The sequence below is a fragment of the Falco rusticolus genome, chromosome 9, assembly GCF_015220075.1.
Source record: "Falco rusticolus isolate bFalRus1 chromosome 9, bFalRus1.pri, whole genome shotgun sequence".
NCBI lineage: Eukaryota > Metazoa > Chordata > Aves > Falconiformes > Falconidae > Falco > Falco rusticolus.
In genome coordinates this window covers 11,385,176-11,412,011 of record NC_051195.1, presented here as the reverse complement: position 1 = coordinate 11,412,011, position 26,836 = coordinate 11,385,176, and the positions used below count along the sequence as shown (strand labels likewise).

The window sequence follows — 26,836 nt, the reverse complement described above, 5'->3', positions numbered from 1 at the left end:
GGCAGCTAAACTTTAAAGAAGACATTAACATGCTAAGAGTTTTCTTTACATATAGATCAAGCACACACAATTAGGAGCAAACTAAATGTCCAATCTCTTTTGAAATTATTTTTCCCTCCATAAGAAAAATCACTTATTGATGTTTAGTAAAAATATGATAAAATGATGTTGTCTTCATTTAAAACTACTGGAAGAAATTCCAAGACAGAAGAAACCAAACTCATTGAAGGCTCCAGCCTAGTAGAAAATTTGCACTAGCTATGGGTCATAATGTAAACACACAAGCTGCAGGACTAATCACTAGCAGTAAACAAATATTTGAAGAGAAGGTTTAACACAGCACTTACATGGCAAGAAATTAGCTATAAAAATCCATCACGCATCATTACCATGAGACTATGTATCCAGAAGACTCATCTCAGGAAACACAAATCAAACATTTGGTCAAGTGCAAACACCTCATTCTCCAATTGATAGCCCAGCCAGGGACACATTACTTATAGGAGGTCACTGACCCTATCCCCTTTGGAAGGGAAAAAGGAATCTTAAAACGAAGGCTTAATAAAATAGAAAAGTCAGTCCTTGAAAATTGTTGAAAAATAACGTCCAAGCTGTTAATTATGCAAACAAATTTATTCATTCAAGAGAAGAGAAGAGAAGAGAAAAATTTCTCCCACTGTGAATTACCACATTACACCTGAGATCAGGTTTGTGTTGTGGCATTCTGTAAAGAGAAGAATTTAGACTGCAGTGAAATGTGGTGTAACTCTATTAATGCTCTATATTCAGTGGGGACTTGAGGGAAGAATGAGCAGAAGTGGATCCCTAGTTCATACAAAACTGAATTGTTTTACTGTAGTCAGTGTATTAATCTTGGCTCACCTCAGCAACGAAATAGATTTTGTTAATTTGATTCAAAGTCACTGAAATCCAGTGGAATTTCTCACTCCAAATCTGGTCTTTGGAAACAGTTTCTTCTCAGTAAATCTGAAAACAAACCCTGTTATAACTAAAATTTTTAGGTCTCTCTTTCTTAATGCACAGGCTATATTCTTTTGCTCGGTACTTGTTCAGCACAATAGAGATTTACCACTTCATAGTTGCCCTGGATCTTTTATAAAGCTAATATGCAAATACACATACTATAATTGTTTCATTACAGTAATTATAAGAGGTAATAGACTGGCATCGACATTCTTCGAATAGCCTTGAAAATCTCACCCATGGTTGCTGTCAATTTCTTTGCTTGGTTTTTGCTGTCTTTTAGAGAAGAGAGAGGTATTAAATTGGAGATGTCCATGTACAATAACAGATTAAAAAAAAAATTATAAAGAACAGATGCATATGTGGATCCAAGAAGAAGCAAGAATAAATCCTCAAGAGCTGCTTTTTCAACGATATTTGCAACCAAGCTTGGGACCTTGTGTGCCATATTTTATTGCTGTGAAACAGATATGAAGAAAAGTTCAGCTCATTTAGAAGTTTTAAAGTTTTCCTTATTGCTGTAACATTTTTCCATATGAAACAGAATTACCATAATAGGTATCTCAGTACATTCCCAGCAGTCTCATTGACAAGAAATATTGACAGGAAATCTTATAATGGAAATCCATAACATGCACCTCTTCCAACTCAACAATAGCTAACACTAGAAAAACGGATCAGAAAGCAAGACTTGAAGATCACTCTGTAACAGAATAAAGCTAGCCTTTCCAGACAATGAAAGTGCAGCACTAAAAACATTTGTATACAGTGATGAGCAGCTTCAGACAGCACTAAATGTAGAGGCAGACAGTGTGAAGCACATGCAGCATTCAAGGCTGCAGTATGGACCATCCCAGCTCTTACAGACTGAGAGTGTAAAATCTAGCTCAAATGTAGATTTAGCTCAAAACACTTGCAGAGTGAAAGGGAGGTAGCAGCGCCCAGTCTTTCAGAGCAGCGAAACTACAACATGCTTTCAAAACAATGGGATAAGCACATTTTTCCCTTCCTTGTTAATTTTCCATTTTTACTCCACTGCTTTCTCCTCTATACTTCCTACTAACTGGTTACCTTTCAATAGTCCAATTTTTAGTTCTTTTTCCGAAGGCAACAAGAAGCATTTGTTAGCTTAGAAAACATCTCTACACCTGTACTTTGCTCACAGCCCTCAAGTATATTGACAGCAGCTGCACATCTCTACCAAGGAAAGATTCTGTTCTTCTTAACTTCTGCTTGCTCTGATCTCCTTTTATTTCCTTCAAAATTTATCTTCGGTTAAGATGCACTGCATTTTATTGCTGCTGTTTCTGGTTATGTATTGTTGAGTTTTTCTTTCCTGGTAACTATGAATTGGCTGGCTATTTTTCATTATTTCTGTAGGGCTATGAAAAAAGGGGAAAAAAAGCAATTCCTTCACTTGAGAATTCTGACATTTATTAGCATAATAAAACTCTCAGGTGAAATTGCAGTTTTCCAAGTAATTTCATTTGCAGGAGAATTTACAAGGGATTTATTTTAAAGCCAGGTAAAACCTAGAATGAGAAATGAATGGAATTCAGAAAGAAAAAAATAGAAAATTAAAAGTAGGAAATGTGCTCCAAAGTGAAAATGATGATGCTGTTGTGGTGTTAATTACATCACAAAAGGACACATAAACTAAGTAGCTGGTATTTCCAAGCCCGCTTATCAGATAAACAAAACACAAGCAGTTGAAGTGTGTCACTAAAAATAAATAGCTGGATGATTATCAGTCTCTGAATGTGAATTCCTTATGGAACATGTTCTTCAATATTCTGTCTATAAACATTCCCAACACTGTGTATAATAGGTTGAGTAAACTTCCAAAAACTTTGGAAATTGCATGTCTTCTTTTCCAGCTTACCTAGCACCTTTTCTAAAGAGAAGGAGGCATTTCATGCCACCTTTTTTTTTTCTTTTCTTTTCAACAGTTCATGAAGGTAAAACACCAGTCTGCAAGGATGTCTAGGTGTTTAAATACCACCTTAATTACTCAGTACCACCTTTAGACCCTCAGCCCTATGCAGCCAGCTGCTGCTCTCTGGCCTCAGAGATACAGTCTATAGGTACCTACATTTTTTACTTTAAAAAAAATCCCTTTCTGTTCTCCTTTAAAGCAGAGCTCCAGTTGTTCTGTGAGGGAACATGTGCAGCTGTGAAGAACCTGAGGCTGAGGTGCTTCCTGAGATGCATATACAGAGGGAGCAAGAGCAGAGCTAGTTTCTCAAAGGAAGCAGCTGGTAGATAGTGGGGCTCTTTGGAGGAGGTAGATTGTACTTAGTGAACATCCTATTAGAAAAAAGCAACTTACTCTGTGATTTATTTTACAGAGTCCATATTTGAAGCACAGTGAATTACTCTGTGCTGAACTTCACATTCTGTTTGCTGGATTCAATGTTTCTATATACAGATATATAGAATACAGGTGTATTCTGATCCCAGATCACACATTCCAGGCTTCTCATTTAATGGAGACTATAAATCCTGCTGGAGGCCTACATAAGGTTACTATGTTGAGAATTGCAGAGCTGCATTCCACTTCAAGAATCTAGCCCCTTGGTGACCTGCAAAGGAGCACACTTTAACAAAATTCCAAGACCATTTGGGTACCTTGACCCTTTAGTTATCTGCCAAGTCACTTTGTTTCTTAAGGTATCAGACATACCTAAAGAATGTCCTACTTCTGTAAGCCTACTTGCTGTGAAAAGCCCAGCTGTCATCTTATCTGAGCACTGTGCACTAAGAACAGCTGCTCCAGCAAATAAGCATTGCTTATTTGCTGTGTCCTGGTTTTCTTTGTTATGAGGTACTAACAATAACTATTTAAAACCTCCAGAGCCAGTCTCCCAAGTGATTTAATACAGCAACTGTCCAGCTAAGTCTCTGTGGGAAAGTTTGTTAGAATTTTCTTTTCATGGGTCACAAACATTGATGGATTAAATCACACAAAAAGCAATGTTAACAAAAGAAAATTTTCCTGAACAATGAAGTTTGTGTGCAAAAATCTGAACTTTAACATGGGCTAACTGCATAACTGATTATGAAAAAAGTTGATATTTCCACAGGTATTTATTATTATTGTGGCACCTTAAATAGATGATGTGCTTTATAAGCTTGGACAAGTTTCTTTTCCTAAATGAGCTTACCATCTAGGTCAACGTATAGAAGGCAATCGTGAGTCCAGAGAAATGACTGCTTGAGGAGAGATAGATTTACATGGGGTTTGGGAGGGAACTCTACACTGGGATTTGGAAGGGAACCACGCAGGAATTCAGAGACTGCCCAAAACAGTAGCATACAGAAATATACTCAGTGTGCCTTTCCTACGTGTTCAGAGATTCCCAGGAGAAAATGAACCATGGATAACAAATATATGTAGCGGTCTACTTTACATCTCAAAATACACATCACATACAAAAAGGTACTGAGAAACCGCCTGTTAAAGGCATGACTATGAGACTATGCAATAGGTATACAACTATTTCCCTCACGTCCCACCTCACTCAAACAAATCAGTTGCATACAAAACCGTCACAACCCTGTTACTTGAAACGTTGCCCTGCAAAACAGATGTTGGGAACTGAAAAGAACAATTCTATACCCAGCAGTTATCTATCTGGCCATTCATGGGAACAGAGCAAGGAGCACGGGAAGGTAATAGTAACAGTTTAACTACATTTCCTGAACTGGCTGCCTCAATAGTATCCAGCTCACCAGTAAAACAATACAGGACCATATCTATGCCGTGTGTCAGCCCGGAGTGAAAGGATTGCTAAGACACAAATTTCAGGAGGGCAAGTCAACTACTGTGATGAGATTATTTTGCTTATAGTCCAAACACTAAGCAACTGCTCCACAGATCTAGACTAAAACTCTGTTTTCATGGGTTTTAGTACGTATAACAAATGGATCAAGAACACATTGTGTGGCTTTTTTTAAAAAAAAAAACCATGAAATAGCATAATGATAATATAATTAGTTGTATCTTTTCTATGGATAAATATACCACCCTCACCTTCACTCATAGCTTAGCTACGGAAAAATACCTGGCCCTATAGCAAAGTAAAGCTAGGAATCTCCAGCACGTATCTTGCACAGCAGAAGGCAGAAAACATGACAAGGCCAGTGAGAGGAGCTGTTGTTACTGCAAATCAAACTGCTTTCATCAGAATAACTAGTTCAGAATAAACTGACCACTTTCTGTCCAGGAGTAAAATTCTTTCCAAGGCTGTTGGACTGCATGAAATTGTAAATAAAATGTGAATGACCTTATTCTGTCTCTACTGTGGGGAACTTTGTAGGCCTGAACTCAAAAACAGATGGCAAGTTTCCAGCTACACCTAACCACTTAAGCAATCACAAACTGCAAAAGGATGTTCTAAGACTGTCTCTTTTGTTATCAAAAGTGCACCAACCGGCAAACCTTTCTTTGGAAAAAAGAATCTGTTCTCCAATACCGGAACTTCATACAATACTGTGAGTAGTTACCGCCCATACTTGTTGCTGCATTTTGCATTTTCAATCTCAGACATTAAGAAAATTAAGATAGGAACTTAGCATCCAGCGCAATTGGCCACAACCCCTTGAAAAATTTCTGGGAACAGTCCTCATTTGTAATGTGCCAGTATTTTCTCACCTTTAAAATGTTAGCAATACAAATAATGATGATAATTCAGATGCAAACCAGAAAAATTTTGGGCCTTCTAATGAGGATAATTTTTGGCCACAAGACCAGTGGCTTTGAAAGTTTGTTAACTATTTTTCAATGTTTAATTTTGTAGCTATCTATTACTACAGGTATCCAGAATGCATTCCTGTTAGTCCTGGATCCGTTATTCAAATAAAGGGCTGTAGTCTGGCGGATTCCTCTGCTGTCCACATGGCTCCAGTAGTAGCTCCCCCCCTGAGGATGTGATAATTTCTTCCTAGAAAGATAAAACCGATTAAAATGTCAAAGGTATAAGCCTTTCCCTGTCTTCTAAGAAAAGCAACTGATAGCAATAAAGACCATCACTCCACTGTAATTGGTAACCAATTATGAGTAAATGCTTGGTGAAGTACAAACCACATCACATGTTTTTGAGACGGTCATGTGGAAGTAAACACAAAGATTTAGCAATGATCTTGGATTAGGTTATTGCTGCTTTGCACACAGTATTTAAATGCAATTAATAATAAGAGAAAATGCACACTCACACCCTCTTCTGTAGGAAGTTTGTTCTTCCAGCTAATGGTTACCACCCCCTTCTGTCAACTGAGTTGCTTGAGTGACCTCTTCTTAATATTTTTTAAAGCAAAACGAAGCAGGTTTAGATGAGCCCTGCTCGTTTTGACTGAAAGTGAAAAGGACCCTCAAGGAGAAGTCCATGCAACTTTTGGGGTGGGGAAGTTTTTTCTTGCCAAAAATAGTCCTGAGGAAGCGGTAACTTTTCCAAACAATATAGCAACAGCCGCAAGAGAAAGTATGCCTGCAGCGCAACCATTTACATGAAGATTGCAGAGCTGGTTACCAGGAGGTTTGGGACACTTGACAATGTACTTCACCAGAAAGGGCAGGCAGAAAAGCTTCAGAGAAAACCATGTGAGAGACAGGATAAGATGCCTCCTGAAGGGATTGCCAGAGACCAGTTTTAATATAGCTATTAAGCTAGACGGTTACAAGAGAATTGTGTGGTGATGTTAAAGTTGAACCAGTTTCTCTGATGGGCTTACTACAGTGGGAGCTGTTAACTATTACCAGGGGACAGCTAAGAAAACTTTTTTTTTTTTTAAATGTCAGGAACCAAAAGCCATTCTGCTTCTGACAAGTGCCCTGCTGCTGTCTGTAAATAGCTGTGTTTCTAGTACAATGATTGCTGAGGATGAGCTGTGATGATAACACAGGAACACAGCTGGAGCAGAGATGGTTGGAATCAGTTGTCACCATCACTCCTCTCCAGCAGCACAGCGGACACTACTTTAGCCAGAGCTCCTATATCCAATGGCTGATAATCTGCATTTGAGGTGTTGTACGTGTGCTTTTCTTTCTCTGACAGGGCCCTGGTTTATAGACTCTTTCCAGTTGTACTGGGTCTGGCTGGGATGGAGTTGACTTTCTTCTCAGCAGTCTGTATAGTAGTGTGTTTTGAATTTGTGGCTTTATAAAACAGTGTTGATAACACACTAGTGTTTTGGCTATTGTTGATCAGTGCTTGCACAGCACCCAAAGCTTTCTCATTTTCCTACTCAGGCCCTTCTGGCAATGAGTAGGCTGGCACTAAGGGAGAAGTTGAGAGGGGACACAGACCAGTTGGTTGACCCAAACTGGCCAAAAGGATATTCCATACTGTGTGTCACACACAGCAATAAAAACTGGGATGGAGGAAGACGGGCCTTGGGGAGTTTGGCTTCCAACGTGGCCATTGAGAAAGAATTTCATCAAATCAGGGGAGGATGTATTTTTTGGTGAAATGTGTCACCTACTAGTCTCCCATGTGGAAATATAATGTCATAGTGATCTGTGACGGGATGCTAAGGCAACACCGAAGAAATGTTGTGAAGTAGCTGCAAAAAAAGAAGTATTCTAAAAAGAAGGGAAATTAGAAGAAAAATAACCTCTGCTTAGTGTCTGTGAGACTGAATACTGAAAAAATGAAAAGCTGTGAAGGAGGAGCAAAATGTTAACAGAATTCATATGAAACAACAGTGAGAAAAGCATAAAAAAGGCAAGAGAACTAGAAAAGAGAGGATGAATAGAAGTTTTAAGGGTGGCTAAGAAAAAAGCAGAATTAAAACTGATGAAGATGTGGAGACATGCAAGATGATGAAAACAAGCTATGCTATCAGAAACAGTGCTACTGTTTAGTCAGTCTGACAAAAAAGAAACACAAGTTAGAAGCAGAGTAATTCAAACTCATCTAAAGTCAAAGAACAGTAGTAAATTACTCCTGTAAGAGTTTTTTGGATAAAGGAATGACCTTAGCACATCTCCAAGAGAACCCTTCCATGTTCCCTTCTTTACTGCAGGGTGCCACTCCTTTGCTTTTGCATGTTACAGCTCCCGCATTAAAGGTCAAAAAATGCTGAAATTTCATTGAGAGACCATTCTATGGTATTTCCAGTCCAATTTTGCACAGCAAAGCGGGTCAAAAAGTGTTAGCTCTGTCAGTCCTTATAATAAGGTCCATTTTCAGCCCAGGAGAGCATACATTGTGTAAGAATCTGCTTAGAAGGGGACACAAATACATGCTGAAGCATTCAAAAGAAGAGGAAAAGCCTTCTGATTCACTGCAACAAAAGACACAAACTACAAATGTTACAGCTTGGCTTAGTGTAGAACATGTATGTATATTCTTTTCCCCACTATGGCTACTACTACTTTTCAGCGTGGTTTCAAATTACATGATTCCTTTCTAAATTATTAATCCATTCCACTCAGCTATTGACCTCTACCTAGCAAGTGTTACCTTGTGAAAATCAATAAGATCTGTCAGTGTTGCATGTCGGTTTGGATCTACCCCCAAGAAGCTGTAAAAATCCCCCGAAGCATCAACCAGGAAGTGTTTGAACCCACTTTGCTGGCGATAAGACAATGCATAGCCCCAGATCTTCTCGCTGACCCGCACTAGGAATGTTCCTTCAGATTTATTCATCAACAACTCTTCTGCCTCCTGGCGGCTGATAATACCTGGCAAGAAAAAACCCTATAGTTATAAAGAAAACAGGTCTGTCAGAGTAAATAAAATACAACAAATGCAGAGCAGAAGTGTAATGAAAGTGGCATAACTTCCCCAGATTGAAATGTCTGTAGGAGGAGTTAGAGCTACGGAGACACCATTTATGCTATTCTTTTCCGAAGGACAGCTGTAAGAGTTTTGGTGGAGTCTGGTGGGATATGCTTTTTAATTATCTGACTAAGAATTGCTTTTTCCCATCCTTACTGCTTTTTCAAAGGAAGTGCACAAACACAACTGGCCTATCAGACCAGTGACTTCTGTACAAGTGATTGCACAGATACTTGCAATTTTATTGCAGTACTTCTGACTGTTGCCTTACAACTGCTTTATAGGTCTTACAGAAGGAATATAAAGCAAGTGCCAGGAGAAAAAGCATTTTTCTCGTTTTGTACATCCATCCATACACACTCATCCATAGATGGGCTTGTATTTCTAGGGAACACTGTCACAGAGCAAAACAAGAAACAAAGATCACAGTCCTTTCCTTCTGGGGCATTTCAGGCTTAATATCGGAGTACGTATCAGTAGAATCAGTGTCCTCTAGCTACAAACTGTAGCCATGAGCTAAACAGAGTACCAACACAAAGAAAAGATTGAATACTGTATTTGTTGACTAGATGTGAGCTCATCTTTACAATTCATAACAAACAATAATGAGTTATGCACCCTGCTCCAGGACAAGAGAAAAAATTAGCTGGGGCTTCTTGCAGTGCGTAACTGTCACCACCCGGTGGTCATTTTCTCTATGAGCCAATTTACCTCTCAGGGAACAAACTGTCTCCCCATATCCTGGTCACCAAACAGTTGTTTTATAGATGAATTCCTTCCTTTGCTGTACAACAAACTTATTTGTCAGCGCAAAGAAGGATCACAAATTCAGATTATCAGAGTATGCAAGGGAAAAAAGTTTAACAGGGGTAGAGCTTTCAAGAACTTTCTCATTTTATTCTGCTGTGTTGGAAAAATCTTCTTTTCTTTCTTCCTGATCCTGGGACACAACACTGAAGTTGCTGGTACTCGCTTGCAAACAGGGTATAACAGATAAACCCCATTCTGATCACACCCCATGTAAAAGGTGTGATCAGAATTTCACCAAGCAGTGAACTGGTTGTACCATCCTAGAGAGCTGGGTTCTAATTTGTCTGGTAGGCCTAGAGGACAGTGAGCTCATGCCTCACAATTATTTGTGAAATACCAGATGCTCACTTTAATCAGGAACAGATGTTGAATTAGGCCATCCTGAATGTGAACATGGCACCAATTTCAATAAATAATATATGTACATGTTCCAAAGTTACTCTCTGTGAAGCTAAACTTTCTCAAAACAATGCATGTAGTATTTAATGGAACTTGTAGGATAGGATAGATTCCTACGCCTGTCCTAGTGAGAGATCCATGGAGTCTGGGTACTGAAAAGCCACATTGGTTTACTGTAATGCTAACCATGCCCAGGGCCTACCTGAAAGACCAAATTTTGGGATGCTCTAATTAAGCCCACAAGGAAAATTATGCCTCTGGGAGACATAGGAAGGGACTGGGGAGATCTGGGTCCTAAAAGCAAGCACTGTCTGATGTTAGGAAAAGCAAAAAAGCATCTTCTTTCAGCTTTTGTCTACTTTGAGACAATGAATTTTTTTTTACGGTTTTACTTGGTGCAGTGATGAACACAGCAAGGGCTCAATCTCAGCGGGGCTCAAGAGGTCACTACTGAAATATCCTCAGTACCAAGAAGAAACATACACATACATACTCTGCTGAATGATGCTGGAGGATATTACATCATCTTTGCACCAGCCACGCAAAACAGGCAATAAACATGCAAACATACGCATTTGTTTAGAAAGAGCATGCAACTGCTCAGCCAACAGTGTCATTTACTGCACTTTGCAGATCTATTTTTTTATTACAACTATTCCAAACTGAATTGTTATAAAGTCGTGAACTCTGTTCACATGAAAAGATAGTACTAATATGAATCCATATGACACAGCATGTTACGTGAAGCTGTATCACTAGATTCCAATACCAGGTGCCACGTGCCAAGAATTACACAAGAATTATTCTGAAATTACACGCTTTGTTAATCCAGTCTTCTCTCAAATTGACCTTATTTAAAAATACAATGAAAGGTTTTATTAGTGATTATGATGCCTACTTCCTTGACAAATCTCTGCTAGAAATACATGTAGATGAGCCACACTAAGAACCTCAGAGCATTCAACGATACAGGAATCCATCACCAGCAAATCCTACATCAATTCCAATAATCAACGTTCATACTGTAATGCTAGATTACAATCATGCTGGTAACGTCTGGGATAGGAACTGGGTGCTGTTACAACTACCCCTTCTCTAAGCAGCGTTAGAACTGTTTATGCAGCCCTGCCAGGGAATGAGGTGGCCTAGACAATTTAGCACCTATAAAAACAGAGGGTTGGTAAAAAAAGAGAGTTGTAGAAAAAGAGGTTTTGTATTACATGGTGAAAATTATTCTTAGGATATTTATAGGGTTTGAATGACCATCACTATCAGGCATATAATATGAAATTTGTTTAGCATTGATTAGTTTAATGCTGAACAATCTGTTCATCTACTCTTAACTCTCACCAGTACAGGTAAAGCACTGCAGGCTTCCACATGATGTTATCTTCTTTGCCAGACCTTATTTTTGTTCTGGGTGCTTTATATCATTGAGTAGGTGAGAAATGCTACATTGCTTACAGCCAAGTTCTTTTCTGTTTTTATTCTCTTTTCTGCTAAAGATGGTGTAATAATTTATCAGCCAGCTGCTCTCTTCCCTTTTTCTCTCCTGATTCTGTTAACAGCTCATGAGAAACCATCTTTCCCCGCCACCTCCTCCCCCTCTCTGCCTCCCAGTTATTTTATTTTTCTCTGGTTCAATTCTTCAGTGGGTGGTGATTGCAGCACTGAAAGTCTCCCTCCACCCTTTAAAAAATGTTATACTGTTCTCAAGATAACTAGAAAAACAGTGGCACTGTTCACGCCTGAGAAAAGTTGTAGAGAAATAGACAACATCTGTGAAACCCCTACATGAACATTTAATATTGTCTGAATTGAGGTCAAGAAACCTTGGTTTCCCAAGACTCTGGTAAGAAGTTTAGATCCATCAGTGCTCTTATTTGTGCTAGTTAGGATATTAATTTGAAATATTAACTGGAAAAGAAACCACTGGTGCTTTGAAAGCTGATGTTCCCCTCTAATTCTTGCTAATCTCTTAGGAAAAAAAAAAAGGCAACATCTTAACGTCTTCACTCGGTGTAAAGTGACACTGTGTCAAAAGCAATAATCCTTTCACATAAGCACAACTTTGCAAATTTGTTTTAAAATATATACCTCACAATTACTTATCATCAGTATCATAGTTTCAGATTGTCACGTGGCCAAATACAGACTAGCATATTGGACAGCAGTTAGCTACCCCACTGAACCTCACTCACATCTTCTACCTGTCATGCCAAATAATAGAGTATACAAACTGCTGCTGTCTGTAGTAAACTGTAAGAGAACTGTAAGGTTTTGACTGGGACAGGATCAAAAGTGTATGCGGCTCCTCTTGAAAGCATGGAAACTCTATCAGCTGGCTTGAATTTTAGCCCCTTGCCCCCCAAATTCACTGCATGCACCTATCTATGTTACAAGCATCTACCTGTACACTTGAAACATGTTGGTTTTGCAGTGCTTATACCTAGTAACATTTTTGATCCTTAGCAAGAAAATAACATTTTGCAAGACAGTTATTTCAAATCATAGGACGTTCATCATCAACTGACTTGTTCCTAATTAACAGCTTCATTTTTAAAAACAGTTCCTGTAACGACAATTTGTAGATAGGCAAGTCTTAATATTTTTGTTGTAATTATGTTCTTTTTACTGCCACCAATCTTCCAAAAAGGGGAAAGAACATCCTAACATTTAAAGTATATTAAGCGCATGGAGTGTCCGTTTTGAGTTTAGTGGGCACAGCTAAAAAATCTTCATGCTGCCTTCCAAGTTTACAGCAGCCTCAATACCAGAAAATGCTATTTGGAAATATTACGCAATGACACTTCAGCTTCCCACTCCTCTCTCAGCATTATCCTACATACTTCCTTGAGTGAAACTCAGGAGATAAAATACATAAATATTTGCTAAGAAAATGCCATAACAAGCATGAATCCAAACCAGAAAAGCTGATAAACATTGGCAACAAGGCAAGACTATATACTAGAAGTCTAAAATTACTCTTTCGATTATACAGAGCACAAAGTTACACCATGTCCATTGCTGTAATCTACCAGTGGTCAAACGTACTGAGTGTAATAACAATGTCAATACATAAAGATAATTTGGCCTTTCATGATCCATATATTTTTAAAATGCATATATGCATTTATATATGCCAAGAAGTCGAGTAAAATTAGAGGGGAAAATACAGGACAAACACATTGAAGTTTTCATTTACCCTTCTGCAATAGAAACTATTTGCTTAGCTGATGTTTTCTCTTTTCATATTTTTTCATTACCTTGATCTCAAACACTCTAGTGCATGAGGTTTTACTCACAGAGCAAAGCATCACAAATAGTGGCATGAATAAATATTAATGAGAGCATTCATGCCAAAAGTGCTTTCATGACCATTATGAAAAGCTTTCTATTTCATGCAAAATTGATTTGTTGAACAATTATGAATATTCACAGGTAGTCATGAGAGGAAAGAGACTTATCCTGTTTATACAACTTAAGACATCTAACCAGCAAGGTGTGTGATTTAGGTCACCAATCAAAATTAGGAGCAAGAGAAGCTAATACCAGTATCTCTTTTGTTTTCAGTGGGATTAGATCAAAGCCCATATGAATACAAATATCCTTGGCAATCATTACATGAATAATTCACATGCTAAAGGTCATACAGACACATTACACCTAGAGCAAGTGTAAACAATAAATAAATAAATGAGTAAACACAAGGAATTATGAGGAATTAGCAGATAACTCCCGACTAATGTAAAGGAGTATATTTGTCCGATTATACAGGCAGACCTAAACAGTAATTTGAAAGATAGTGATAAATTGGCACAAGGGTTAGAAGGATCAGTCTGCTAAGCACCAGCCAATCCCTTCCATTTTTTAAGGAACTGAAAATCTGAGCTAGACAGACATACTACTATAACTGTGCTACTTTGGAATAAAACGTTTCCCAAAGAGGAATAAACAAGCAAATTTTCCAAAAAATTTCAAATAAATTTCCTCTCTATGAGACTTAATTTGAGAGTCAAAAGTTGGATTACACCTCACCTTGAAAAAAGCTGAAACGAATTTCAAAACAAACTGCTATAAAAGCCAGAAAATAAATTTGTTTAGAATAGCTTTTAGGGTCCTGGGTATTTTTAATCAAAACAGGAAAGTTCCAGTTTGAGGAGAGGAAAATACATCATAGTTTTTTCTGTCTACTTCTTTAGAATAATAAAACACCAGTAGTTGGAAGTAAAGACCCTACCTACTCTGGACCAAAATATGAATAAAGGCAATCAGTTTTGAAAGAAATAATCAGAAAAGTAAACAGAAATTCAGAAGGGATTAAGCCAATTGCAGCCAGTTGGTTTTGGAAGAGCTGACAGCCTGTGTTAGCATCCCAGCATTAACATAAACCACTGTCAGGAGGCGCAGGAACAGCTTGTAAGAGCGCTAGTCTACGAACCTAATGGAGGGGGTCATAGATTTCAGAGACCACAGCAAAGGAAGATATACAGGAGGAACAAACACAAGCTAAGATGAAAACTGAAGTTGGGGAACTAAGGTTTAGAATAGATCTGAACTTTTTTAGATCTCATAATAAGGTGGGACAGTAAAGGCTTGAAACAAATGTTCAAATGCGTGACAGTAGCAACCAGCTCTGATCTAGAAGGTGAAAAATCCGGCTCCTTCAACCGCTCAGAAAGATCAAAAGCATAAAAGCAGGGAAGATGAAGTGATTGCTTCCCTGCAGTGCAAGAACTAGAGCAGCTGTGGTTTACGCTCTCAAAGAAAAGCAGTCTCTACATCACTCAAAGCAACAGTTTCCTCAGGCTGAGTTTTTCAATTCTCTCCCACAGGTGCAAGTCTATATGTGGACTCTTAAGCTGGCTGAACATACTTCTGGTTGTTCATTCAGAAGGACACAATCTACAAAACTATGACGTCTAGACTGAATGCTTTGTTATCCTCCAGACTATTGATGTCACATATAATTTAAAGAACACTGTTATCAGTAATGATGGTTTATGGACTGATCTGCAACTGAAATAGCCAAAGGATAATGTACATATCTAGGTCATATCTTGTGCTTTCTCCAGCATTTACAGCAGGAGTAGCATGCAAAATTAAACACATGCACAAACATTTGCAGCAGTAGGATCTTACAGCATGCTACTGTATTAAAAAGGTTTCATCCTCTCCTTCTTCTCCTTCCTTTTAGTCACAATACTTTTTGGATGGTGCAACAAAACAAATAGCGGAAGAAGAGATCAATAGCATTGTGTGAGAAAAACTATGGCTGAGAGATAACAATAGCTCTGCCTCTGCTATTTCAGAATAGAAGCAATAAAGACTGCAAAGCAAAGCAAGGGAGTAAATCAAAGACAGCTGGTAATAGAAACAAAGCTGTTGAAGCTATTCACCATCTGCTGTTAAGGCAGGACAAGCTCACGTGGGACTAGGTCGTCAAAAGAGTTCTCTTCCCATTTAGGCACCAAAATAAATGGCCATGCTTTAAGAAAAAAAAAAACCCACAAAACCAAAACCCCAACAACCAACAAAAAATAAACAAATGAACCAACAACCTCAGCACAATGACTGTTTTTCTTTTTTTTCCCCCCAAACCTGGCCACAAGTGTTGTGGCAAGAGCCCAAGGGAAGAGCCAAGGGGCGCCGAGTACAGCTGGTGAGAAGACAGGTGTTTCATGCTATGCTGCACGTTGGTAATCTAAGTTCTAGTAAACTGCATAGTATCCATAAATGTTACTATATAAAGGACTATAGGACTCTGTGCTGACAATAGCATCACAAAAAAGCAAAACCTAAAATATGAGTAAATAAACTAAAACCTTCTTTTCTGCATAGAACCGCAATAGGAGGCAAAGCTGGAATGTATTTAGAAATCAACAAGTGAAATGCACATCTGAAATACACTGGCTGTGTCATGGATAGGTTATCTGAGTACTCAGTGGCCAGTGCAGGGCACGGCACGACTCTTCTCTGAGCTACATAGGCAGAGTGAAGTGACACTGGCTAGGGAGCCCCTGGAAAAACCCTTCTTTGTTCCACATTCACCACCTTTTCTTCTGCGCAAGCTCAGGAGCAATGCGCACAGTAGCGTAGCTAAGATAGAGATAAACCTGTGCTGTTTGCTGTTGAAAGGTGAGGAGGAGTCTGTTACCTTCACCATTCCTCTCCTTTGTAACCATCCTGGTACATTTAAGATACACCAGTGAACCCCAGCAACCTCCCCAGTGGGCCTCACTTGGTATGGAAAGTATGCCTGGGCTACTTACAGACATGTATAGAAAATCAAAGCCCAGAGGAATAATGTTTTTCTGATAGAAAGAGATCTCTTCAGGCAAGGATAAGGCATACTGATAATGCACCATGCCCTAAAGAAGCTCTCCTTGAAGACTTATGTGGTCATAGGACTATCTTGAGCCTTTACACAGGAGAAATTCACCAAGGAAAAGTATCATCTGTAAAATATATATAGGCCTGTTTTGTTGTGGGTTTTTTTCTCTTTTTCTTCTCTTTTTTAATAATATGTATTCATATCTCCGTTCTGTCAGGATAAAGTAAGTCTCAGAATAAAGAAAACTCAGACCTCAGAAGCTTTCTTAATTCCCTAAGGCTGAGATGCCTTAAAGCAATTAAAAACCTACTAACATACTGAAAGAAATGGGTGCCTGACTCCCCTGGGAATCTTTGAAAATCCTATCTAAATGAGCAATGCAGTTAGAATCACAGAACCGTCTGGGTTGGAAGGGACCTTAAAGATCATCTAGTTCCAAGCCCCTTGGCCATGGGCAGGGACACCTTCCACCAGCCCAGGTCGCTCAGCTGGCTTTGAACACTTCCAGGGGTGGGTAACGTGGGTTCCAGCCCCTTCACGCAGCCAGCGGAACGTCCCTCCCTCGAAGGGGCACCCTCCCGCCCAAACTGCCACCGGCCGTGATCCCCGGGGCTGATGCTGTGGGAGCAGGGGGTGGCTGCCATTACCCTGTGGGTCTGGGCACTCCCCTGGGGTTCCCCAGCTCAGGAACCCGCGTAGGCTGCGACCTCCACAGAACATGCCTGCTCTGGAGCCGATCGCCTCAGCAAGTGACTGTTATAAGGGGTATTCCTCTTCAGGTTTACAGAAAATCAGATGTGCTACATCCATTGTTGCCAGTGTGGCTCACAGTTAATTCCCTATGCACTCTGGAGAAAATATACCCCTTAATTTTCTCCTTTAAAGTTCATTCTATACCCAAACTATCAAATACTCTAAAAACCCTTTACACTCACTGTCAAAATATTTATACCATATTCACTAACAGGCAGTGCAGCACATAAGAGATAGGCGTTTGCATTACTTGTCTGAATACACCGCTGGTATAATAGAGCTATAATTTTTTCTGTTAATGTCTCCTCAAAGCCTAGTGCTGGTTTCTTTCCTTTCTTTCTTTCACATCAGCCTATAGAATGCCATATAGACACCATTAGCCAGGAAGAAAACAAAGATTTCAAACTCCCTCTTTGCACATTATTGTCACCTATCAGAGGAGAAAAGGTAGCACAGAAGACCTTTAACCTTTTATCTCATATATATATATATTTTCAGACTTGTTGCTTTAGAGATGGGCTCTTCTGACATGAAATCCCTTCATTAAACCTCTGCTATTACCATTTAATTTTTGTGAGTTTTCCCATCTGAACAGCTTCTGAAAAGAAGCTAATTTTTAAAAATGGAAGATAACCATTCCATTTTCTGTGGTTTCTCAAACTACATTCTCTGTGTAGTTCATCATGTATGATCAGTAAATTGACAGAAATTTAGGTGCAAGAATATCTAATTTTGTAATGTTTTCACTGACTGAAGTTAGAAGCCTCTATTTTCTAGTAAAGTCAATGCAAGACCAACAACAGGGAGGTTTCCAAGAACCTAAATAGGATGCATTACATAAACAGTACAAATATTATTGATAATGATGTTTTTTCCTTTGCTGATAGGATGACTGGAAAATATGCAAGTGTGTCTTTTAAAAAAACTAAAAAATAAAACAAAAAAAATCAGTAAATACTTCCAGGCCTATCCTAGATGCTGTTACATACATAGGTGTATTGACATTTCCTGTAAATGGCATGGAAAATAAGCATATTCATGAGGATGTCTGCCAACTCCAAATAAGAAACAAACATGCCTTGAGAAAATACACTAATCCGAATAGGGAACTTTGTTACAAACATTATTCCTGTAAGATGTGTTCACCCCCTTACAATACAAACGGGATTGAATTTTAATTCCTATTACGTGTGGAAAAGACAGCTGACTAAACAGACTATTAATAAACTTTTGTGATAGGTGCCTGATGCGACACATGTGAAGTAGATATTAAGACTTTACTGTGTCTTCTGAAACATCAATTTTTGCTTAATCAGTAAAGCACACAGAAATACCTCACTAGAACAGCCTGGCAGGGCTAGAAATAGTACGGTGATGTAATACAAAAACACAGTAGACCAAAGTAGCTGATTTTAAGCTCTGATCCTGGTCCAGCAAAGAAAAACACATCTGTTCTGGTACAATAGTCACTGATACTGTGTTTTGTGTGAAAATTGAAAAGCGTGGCAGTTTTTTAGAAGGTTAGCGGTCAGTATTCACCATCCTTTCTCCAGGCAGGCAAAATACATTCATTCAGTCTTGGTCTTGAAAGCAACAGAGGAAAAAGAGAGGGAAATTCTAGCTTGTGGGCATCATTCATAAGCACTTCTTATCCACTTCACTTGTTTATGTTACTCACGTTGTTACTTCTCATTCAAATCCTCAAAGTTTGCTGAATTTGAAAATGAGAGATAAAAAAATTTCTGGTATACAAATTAGATCTAAATCAAGGAAAAAAGATGAGAAAGCTGACCCGTGAGAGGATGAGAGAGCAAAAGCTCTCCTGGGATCTATTTACATTCTCATAAATCCAGCCATCAAAAGTCCTTGTTCCTCCTAAATACTTCTGAGGGCAGCGCAGACATGAAAATATACAGAAGACTGAGCTTTTACCAAACCAATTGCACAAAACTGAATAAAGCCCAGTGTGAGATTTTTTGTTACAGAAATCTAAAGCAAAGGTAAAGTAGAAGGATTAGTTAAAGGTAGTCTCTTTGTAGCCCCTTCCTGGCTTTGCACAACCCATTCTGAAGCAGCACTTCCAGATGACACTCCAGGGGGAACACGTGGACCGCAGACAAGAATAGTGCATGGAACAGCACTGCGCCCAGATAGCCTTAGCTGGGATGACATTCCTACAGAGACATGATTTGAGACATGGCTTCAAAGGGCCCGTTACTGGCTGATAGGTAGTTGCTGAAGGGGAGTTGGGAGGTACAGGTCTGAACACACAGAAACTGAGAAAAGTTTGTGAGGTTGGGGGAAATTCTATCTTGAATCAAAGGCTCCTTTAAAAAAGAATTTTAAGAAATATTCATGTAGAAGTAGAAATTATTAGCAATTCAAATAATTTCAAAATCATCGATCACTGGACACTTTGAATGCTGGAGGCATTAGAGTCAGAATTGAGCGCAAGTTCAATGCAAGCTGCATCTGGAACTTAAAACTCTAGACACCTGCTCACTTGTGTGTGTAAATGTTACCATTTCCCGCTTTCTGCAAGTGGAAGACAAGAATGAAAAAATTGCAAGCGTTAAAACTGCTGTCAGTCTCAGAGAGCGCTTCTGAAAAAAACATGTCTCAGATGTTTATCAGCTTGCCACTTCTCCCTTCCCTCAAGTATATGTGTACACTTAACCATCGAGATTTTCTTTGAAAACCAGTGCCAGAAGAAATACTTGCACTTGCAGATCAACAGGTGTTTAATCTCGACAAGAGAGACAAGTCAAACACAAAACTTCTACCTAGAAGGATAAACCATGCCAACCTTTAAAACAGCAAGCATATTTTACTAGCTCCAAAATAAGCATTACTGACTGAAGCGTGGAATACTTTTCAAAGCATGTAATTCCATAAGCACTATTTAAAAAATTAAATGCTAAAACATATACAATATATTTATTTTGGCACCAGGTTCTGCTTCTCTACTGCACATTTTATATACTGATGCTTCTTAAGGAGTAAGATGTTCCTCCTCAGATAATTCTGACATAAGAAAAACAAAATATGCTAAACCAAATTATATATGGTTTCACTTACAGTCTTACAGTATTGATATGTAAATCTTTTTTGATGCTTCCAAATTGTGAATACATGGATGCTTAGGCAAACAATCATTTATGTTTGCAAATGCAGACTGGATCCTTTATGTAATCAGCCCCTCTTCTGAAAACATGGCCACATTTAAGGTTGTATAAAACAGAGAGCAATAATGCACGTTCATTAAAAAGCCCACTGTGGTTAGCCCACCATCTGCATGCTTTATCATGAATATATCACTTCTAGAGGAAAACAGGGGACTGAATTCAGTGCCTATTAAATTCTTAATGTTTAGGCTGTGAGTGTGACGTTATACTGAATAAATGATATAATAAATCAACATAAAAACTCTGGCAGAACAGTTAGGGCCGGATTTGCTTTTGCCTTGGATGTCATGCAGTCATTTATTCTGTGGCGGCTTTGCGACCCATTATACCCATTTTCCCATCATGTAACAGAGTACAGAAAATACAGAGAAATTAAAACATCAGGCCCTTGTCCACAGAGACTGTATTGAGACAACCTGCCAAAAAGCTTTCTAATAATACTAATAAATGACTAAGAATTGTAATATGCTGTGATTTCATATCAAAAGGAATAAGTAAGACACGAACATTAAGTTCGAGTGCAGTTTTCCTGTGCCACTATTACTATAGCTGTAAATACCTGTGAAACATAGCCACTAAATTTACTAAATGAAGAAAATGAAAAAATTAGTTAATAGGATGATACTGGCAAATTTCATCAAGCCAAGGGAGAAGTAGCAAAATGAACAATAAGGTAATTCTTATATCTTAAGTTAATTGCACTGGAGGCTGCATGGTGCAGAGATTAACAATAAAAAGACAAGCAAATGCAAAGCAGCCCTATCTATATCACCACATTTTGTGGGTACTCCTGTCTTTATCAAAGCATCTCCAAGAACCATACAAAAAAAAAAAAAAAACAAACCAAAAAACCCCCAACAAAACAGGAAGGAAAAGCAGTGCATTCAGTCATGAGCTAAATTATGAAAAGCCTGATTTTTTTAATGGTTAAAACTCAGGGAAGATCAGCAGTGCCACTTTCTCAAGCTCATCCCTAGGGGGAAAAAACAAACAAACCAACCAAGCAACCAAAAAAAAAACCAACAAGAAAAATCCACGTTCTCAGGCATTCTTTCCTTCTCCATATTGCCATGAAGCTCACCAATATGTCTTTTATAAAAACAATATAATTGCTTCATTAAAAAAACAAAGTACATTTAAAAATATCTTCATACATACTTAAGCTTTTTACAATTTTTGTGAATTAAGACAAAGCCCAACACTTCAAACTGGGACTTGGAAACTGAACTTACTGTCCTCATTAGAGGATTGACATATTTTATCTGGGTGCAATAAAGCAACCAAAAATACAGATTACAGTTTCAGGAAATCAGGAAATATATCCTAATTCTATTCATAATTAAACTTAAAAAAATAAATGAAATTTACTGAATGAAAGCACATTTTAAGAACATCTGAAGAACAACGATCATCCTAGTGAATAAAAAGGAAGGCAACTGCATTGGCTTTAGAGTAGCAGATGTCACTGACACATCTATGGATCCAAATAGTTTTCTACATGATGCATCTAGACAGCAGAAATAATATTCAATAAATACTTAAATTACTTCCATAAAGGCAGTTAATTTGCAGTTCTACCTAAAACAAATGAGCTTCACAATTACTACTGTGAAACAGAGAAGTAAGATTTTGACATCAGGAAGGACTATTAGATACTCAAAATCTGTATATAAACTGAAAACCGTATGTCTCCATATACATACATACTTAGTAAGATTTATGCAAATGTCACATTTCTGTGAACAAACGTCTTGAACAGTGTAACACAAAATGCGTGTCTGTGTAGGAAAGGTTTTGTAATTCTACTGGTTAATGACAAAGGCGCTGTCTAGGTTGGTCACGGTTTTTGAGCATTAGGAACGTTCAGAGTCTTCTTCGAGAGTCTTCCTGGTATATTGCTAGTTTAAATGGCTTTATTTTATGCTAGTATTGATTTGTCATTCAGTACACTGGGAATGCATTATGAATACAACTTCATTAATTTAGTGGTCTCACCGTAAGAGCATTTGCCCAGTGAATGGACACTGAAATGCCTAGAAGTTAATTGCATTACATGGCAGCAAACAAAATATCACATTACAGCCTCTGAGAAGCTGCTAATTTGCTAGAGTTGCTAATATTTTCCACTGGGCTTTTTATATTGATACTGATTTGTATTGATGTAGCTATGCTATTTTAATTTTAATTTGCTTTTTATCTGAGTATATGGAAGTTAGATTTTGATTCTTCATGACATCCAACAAGACTCATTAAACATCCAGTTGAACCTCCAGCTCCACAAGTAACAAGAGTTGACTTTTTGATTCTGGGGTCCATCTACATCAGCCCTAGAAAGGCAGCCCAAGGCTCATTCCGGTGGGTAGGGAGGACAATGGCATTGTCACTAGGGTGCAGTAAGCTCCAGCTTCTCTCTTCCCATGGTATGTTGCCCTGTACTTTATAAGATAGCTGAGGGTTCCTGTATGCTCCCAGCATGAAACTATTAATTTTAGGAAGAACTTGGGCTATTGTTATAAATTTGGCCCACAGCTTATAGCCAATTTGACACACTATCATGAATATACTGAGTAGATATCATGGCAATTATATAGTCCAATTGGCTCTGCAATCACCACAATTTATGAGTATAAGGTATAAAAACTTCTCAGGAGGATTTAATGGTAATGTTCTTTATTGTGAATTAGAAGAAAAGCAATTAAATGCAATTTCAATTCATTTGTAAAGAATAAAACCCCCTTGGTTATTAATAAAAATACATCACACTCAAAAATAACCAATCAACCCTTCTCCTTTCTATGATGAAATTAATAGATTAAAAAATTATGAAAACTTTACATGTGCCCATGATGGTCTTCAAAAGCACGTATATTTTACGGTTTACCTAGAATACTATAATCTCACAGGTGGTGAAGAAGCCGTCAAGACACATTTTCCATAAACCTAAATGACAACTGCAATAGTAAATCACAGTGTCAGCAGAGATCACAAAAGAGAAGGACAAAAATGAAAGTCACAGTAACATGGAGCCCTGGAATTCAAATGTTATAGCTGGTGTTAAAACACATAAAACTAAGCAGAAAATATACTGTGTTGTTTGCTTTTCATGCTTTTTTCATAGCTGACGGAAAATAGTTTTGCCTTAGATATATCCCATTTGTGTAAGGTTTAACAACGCATACATTTTTTTTAGGTACACTGGCAGTCAAATACGAAATCTATTTACATCTGTGAGAATCTTCCAGATGGTATCAGCTTAGAAGAAATCTTTCTACCTGTTTTTTAATCAAGTAATCATTAGAACTTTTTCTGTTAAAAGGGATAAAAATTTAAATCATGCTGTATCTGGAGTATTTTCCCATATTCAAATTAGAATAGCAGTTCCAGACAGATTTCTACAAAGCAGTTTGATTGCAGTATTTTCTGTAAGTACTTAAGAAACTATACTTTATCTAGCTCAAAGAAAAACAGATCTAGGGATAATATTGATAACTGATTTTTCTTCTCACACTTGGCTAGATTTGGGAACTTTAAGTTAATTTTGTTAATTACAGTGCTTTCTAGCTGCTTGCAACATTCTTGCATATTGATTTAGTGCACTGTTCCTCAGGGAAAAAAAGTTACCTTTAATCACTCAATAAAGTGAACCAGACACCGAAGCACTGTTGAAAGTCAAATGAGAATAACATTGGGACAGTAAAAACTTCACACCCAACGAGTGGCAGTATAATAACCACGTGCAGCTCTTACAATGATCCAGTTCTGGACATCCTCTGGGGTGTGACCCAGTTCTCAGTTAAGCCACTAAAAACCAGCCACTAAATAGCCTCATTTCCTACCAGCACTGGAAGGTGAGCGAGCTAGCAGCTAGGCTCAAACTCATAGCAGAATAATCTGAATCAGGTGTTCAAAGCCACTACTCAATAAGCAGAAATGGCTTCAAAGGAGGGACCAACTTCATCTGAGGTTCTGAAGAAGTTACAAACAGAAGCAAACATATTTTTTTTACTTTATTTGTAATACAAACTCTGGGATTAAGAGTCCTTCATTTATGCTAAATTTCATCAATGGAACTATTCCAGTTTACATGATAAGAGGATCTGGACACAGACAGCAAGTGTGCAGAATCATTTGTTGCTACCACCACCTTAGCTCTCAAAGATTCCATCCCTGCTCTGTAAACAGTAGCGTGGGTTAAGAGAGAAAAAAGGAGAGGGAGCTCCATCCCATGACTAATAAACTATTACTCTCTTGTATCTTGGACTGAAGTTTCTAGACATCTTTGCAGCTCACTTCAAGTACAAGCTCACTTCAAGCTTTTTATCAAGCATACTAGAATGAATTTACAATAGCCGTATGCACTCATGAAAGATCCATGCTGTGTTTAATTGTGAGAAGCAGTGGTAACAGCAGTGGCAGAATGTTCCATGGAATTATACATGATTTAGACTCAAGTCCTCCTTATGACAGATTAAGAACTCTTGTGTATTACGTTACATATGCTAGTCTTGGATAGAGAGGTAGGGTATGATCCAGTCAGAGCCAGCGCTGATCAGCGTGCTAATCTGCATAGAACTTTTGGAGTTTTACCTCTCAAAAAGACTCATGAGTGTGTGATTTGACAGTCCCATTCACTGAAAGGCCAGGAGAAGAAGGAAGAGCTTTCTGAAATCCAAAAGGGAAGAAAAGGAGCTGCCATTCCCTTAACTTTTGCAGGGGAAGGGTAAATTTATGTTTCCCACACCACTGCATTCTGCCTCTACGCCAGGGTCACATGGTGAAGTTGCACATACAGGTTAGTTACCCACAGAGTTCCGGAAATCTCTTGCCTTTGTTTTCATATCATCTCCTACCGTTTATCTCCTCCAGTGAAAGCAGTTTACGTGTTTCACTCTGCTTCTTAACTGGGTGAACTGGAATTAAGTTAAACCAGGAACATAATTTTGTGCAATCACATGCTTTTCCCCCTGCATAACTACACACCATACCTGCTGATACTGTTTGAGAGAGTTGTGTTTTCTTAGCAGGGAAACAGCATTGCTTCAAAGGAGCTTTCAAACTAATAACTTTTAATCTTTTGCCTTAAGGCTGGATCAATAGGACTGTGGTTTCGACACTGCGTAGCAAGACAGTAGGACCAGTAAGGCAGACATCTGCTGGGAAACCAGTAAAATTTTCTGACCTTGGGCCTGCAAGTATTTGCTGTGCTGGGCTTTAAACAGAAAATACTACAGATCATAAATATAACTTTGTCTAGCATAAGCTGAAGAAAATGTATGGAAGCCTGTGAAACAGAAAGCATGTTATTGTAAGCATGCAAGCAAAGGAACAAGAGCTGGAGGTACGGCTGATAAACAAATATGGACCAACAATAAGCAGGATATCAGCAATTCATCCAAGACCAACGAGTTTCTATGCAGGACACCTGTGGTATGCTAGAGGGGGTGATCAGGAACATCTAGATACAGCATTTAAAGACATAGAGCATGAGCTGAATGTCTTGTGCTGGTAGTGACTGATGACTAAGCACACCTTGCGCATGGACAAACTAACACACACATACACAATTGACTCTGAAAGGAGAAAGCATGATCCAGCATTTAAGGAACAGATTATGATATATGTAAAAGGGTACCACAGCTCAGATTCAGGCTTCTGGACAGATGAACAAGGCCTTCTGCATTAGCTTTGGTCACCATAAAAGTTTCTTCCAGTCAGCATGAACAACCTTTGTAGATGTCAAGGCTTTTTACTTGAATGTAACATTCCTTATTTTCTTTAAAATGGTTCAGTTCTAAGTCCTCATATATGATTTCTTCCAAATAATACATGCTCTTTTATCACTTGGTTTTTATAAATGAATCTTCATTTCCAAACACTAAGAGCAGAACTTTCCACTCAGCAACACCTCTCTTGTTTTATGTAATGTGATAAAGAAAGCCTGACTGAAGGAGCTGCAGTAACAGAGAAATGTTCTCACACACAGTCCAGTTCATTAAGAAGACAGAACACAGAACTGTAATGTAAAATTACAGGTAAATATATTAAACTACCACAATGGCTTACTAAATGAAATTATAATTGCTCACTATGTCATACTCTAATAGTAGCACATGGAGAAGAAGACAACCTTGAAGTGTTTTAATTAAAGGGGGCAAGAAGTCTTCAGAATGTAAAGCAATTTGGGTTTCAATAGGAAAATATTTGTTCATTAAGATATTCATAAATTCACCTGCGAGTAAACTCAATGAAAAAGCTGCTGCATATTCTTTACAAATGCAAAGAATCATCTGGCAGAAACTTGAACGGACTTTTTTTTTTAAAAAAAAAATTTTTGACTAGCAGTGCACTGTATGGGCACTGCACCTGACCTGTTTGTATCCATGAAACCAGTAACACTTCATCAAACTTGTTTCCCTTTTGTGGTCACATGCGCTTTATTATCTCTCATTTTTAGTGTCTACAATACCTGTTTAGAATTGCTGCCTTCTATCTTTAGAACATGCCTAATCTTTAGAATATAGCTTCCAGTTAAAAAGCAGTCAAGAAGGACAATGTATTGTAAAAGAATAAGAAAGCTCATTTCATATTAG

The 26,836-nt window shown here is 38.2% G+C and overlaps 1 protein-coding gene across 1 annotated transcript in view; it reads right to left on the bottom strand.

Moving 5' to 3' along the window:
• Window positions 1–2,354: 2,354 nt before the first annotated feature.
• SH2D4B (SH2 domain containing 4B) overlaps window positions 2,355–26,836 on the bottom strand; it is a 69,599-nt gene continuing 45,117 nt past the window's right edge. The window contains exons 7-8 of the mRNA XM_037401381.1: window positions 8,448–8,668; window positions 2,355–5,927 (exon numbers count right to left, since the gene is read on the bottom strand). Coding sequence (XP_037257278.1) covers window positions 5,835–5,927; window positions 8,448–8,668 — 314 coding nt within the window. The 3' untranslated portion in view covers window positions 2,355–5,834. The remainder of the gene's footprint in view (window positions 5,928–8,447; window positions 8,669–26,836) is intronic.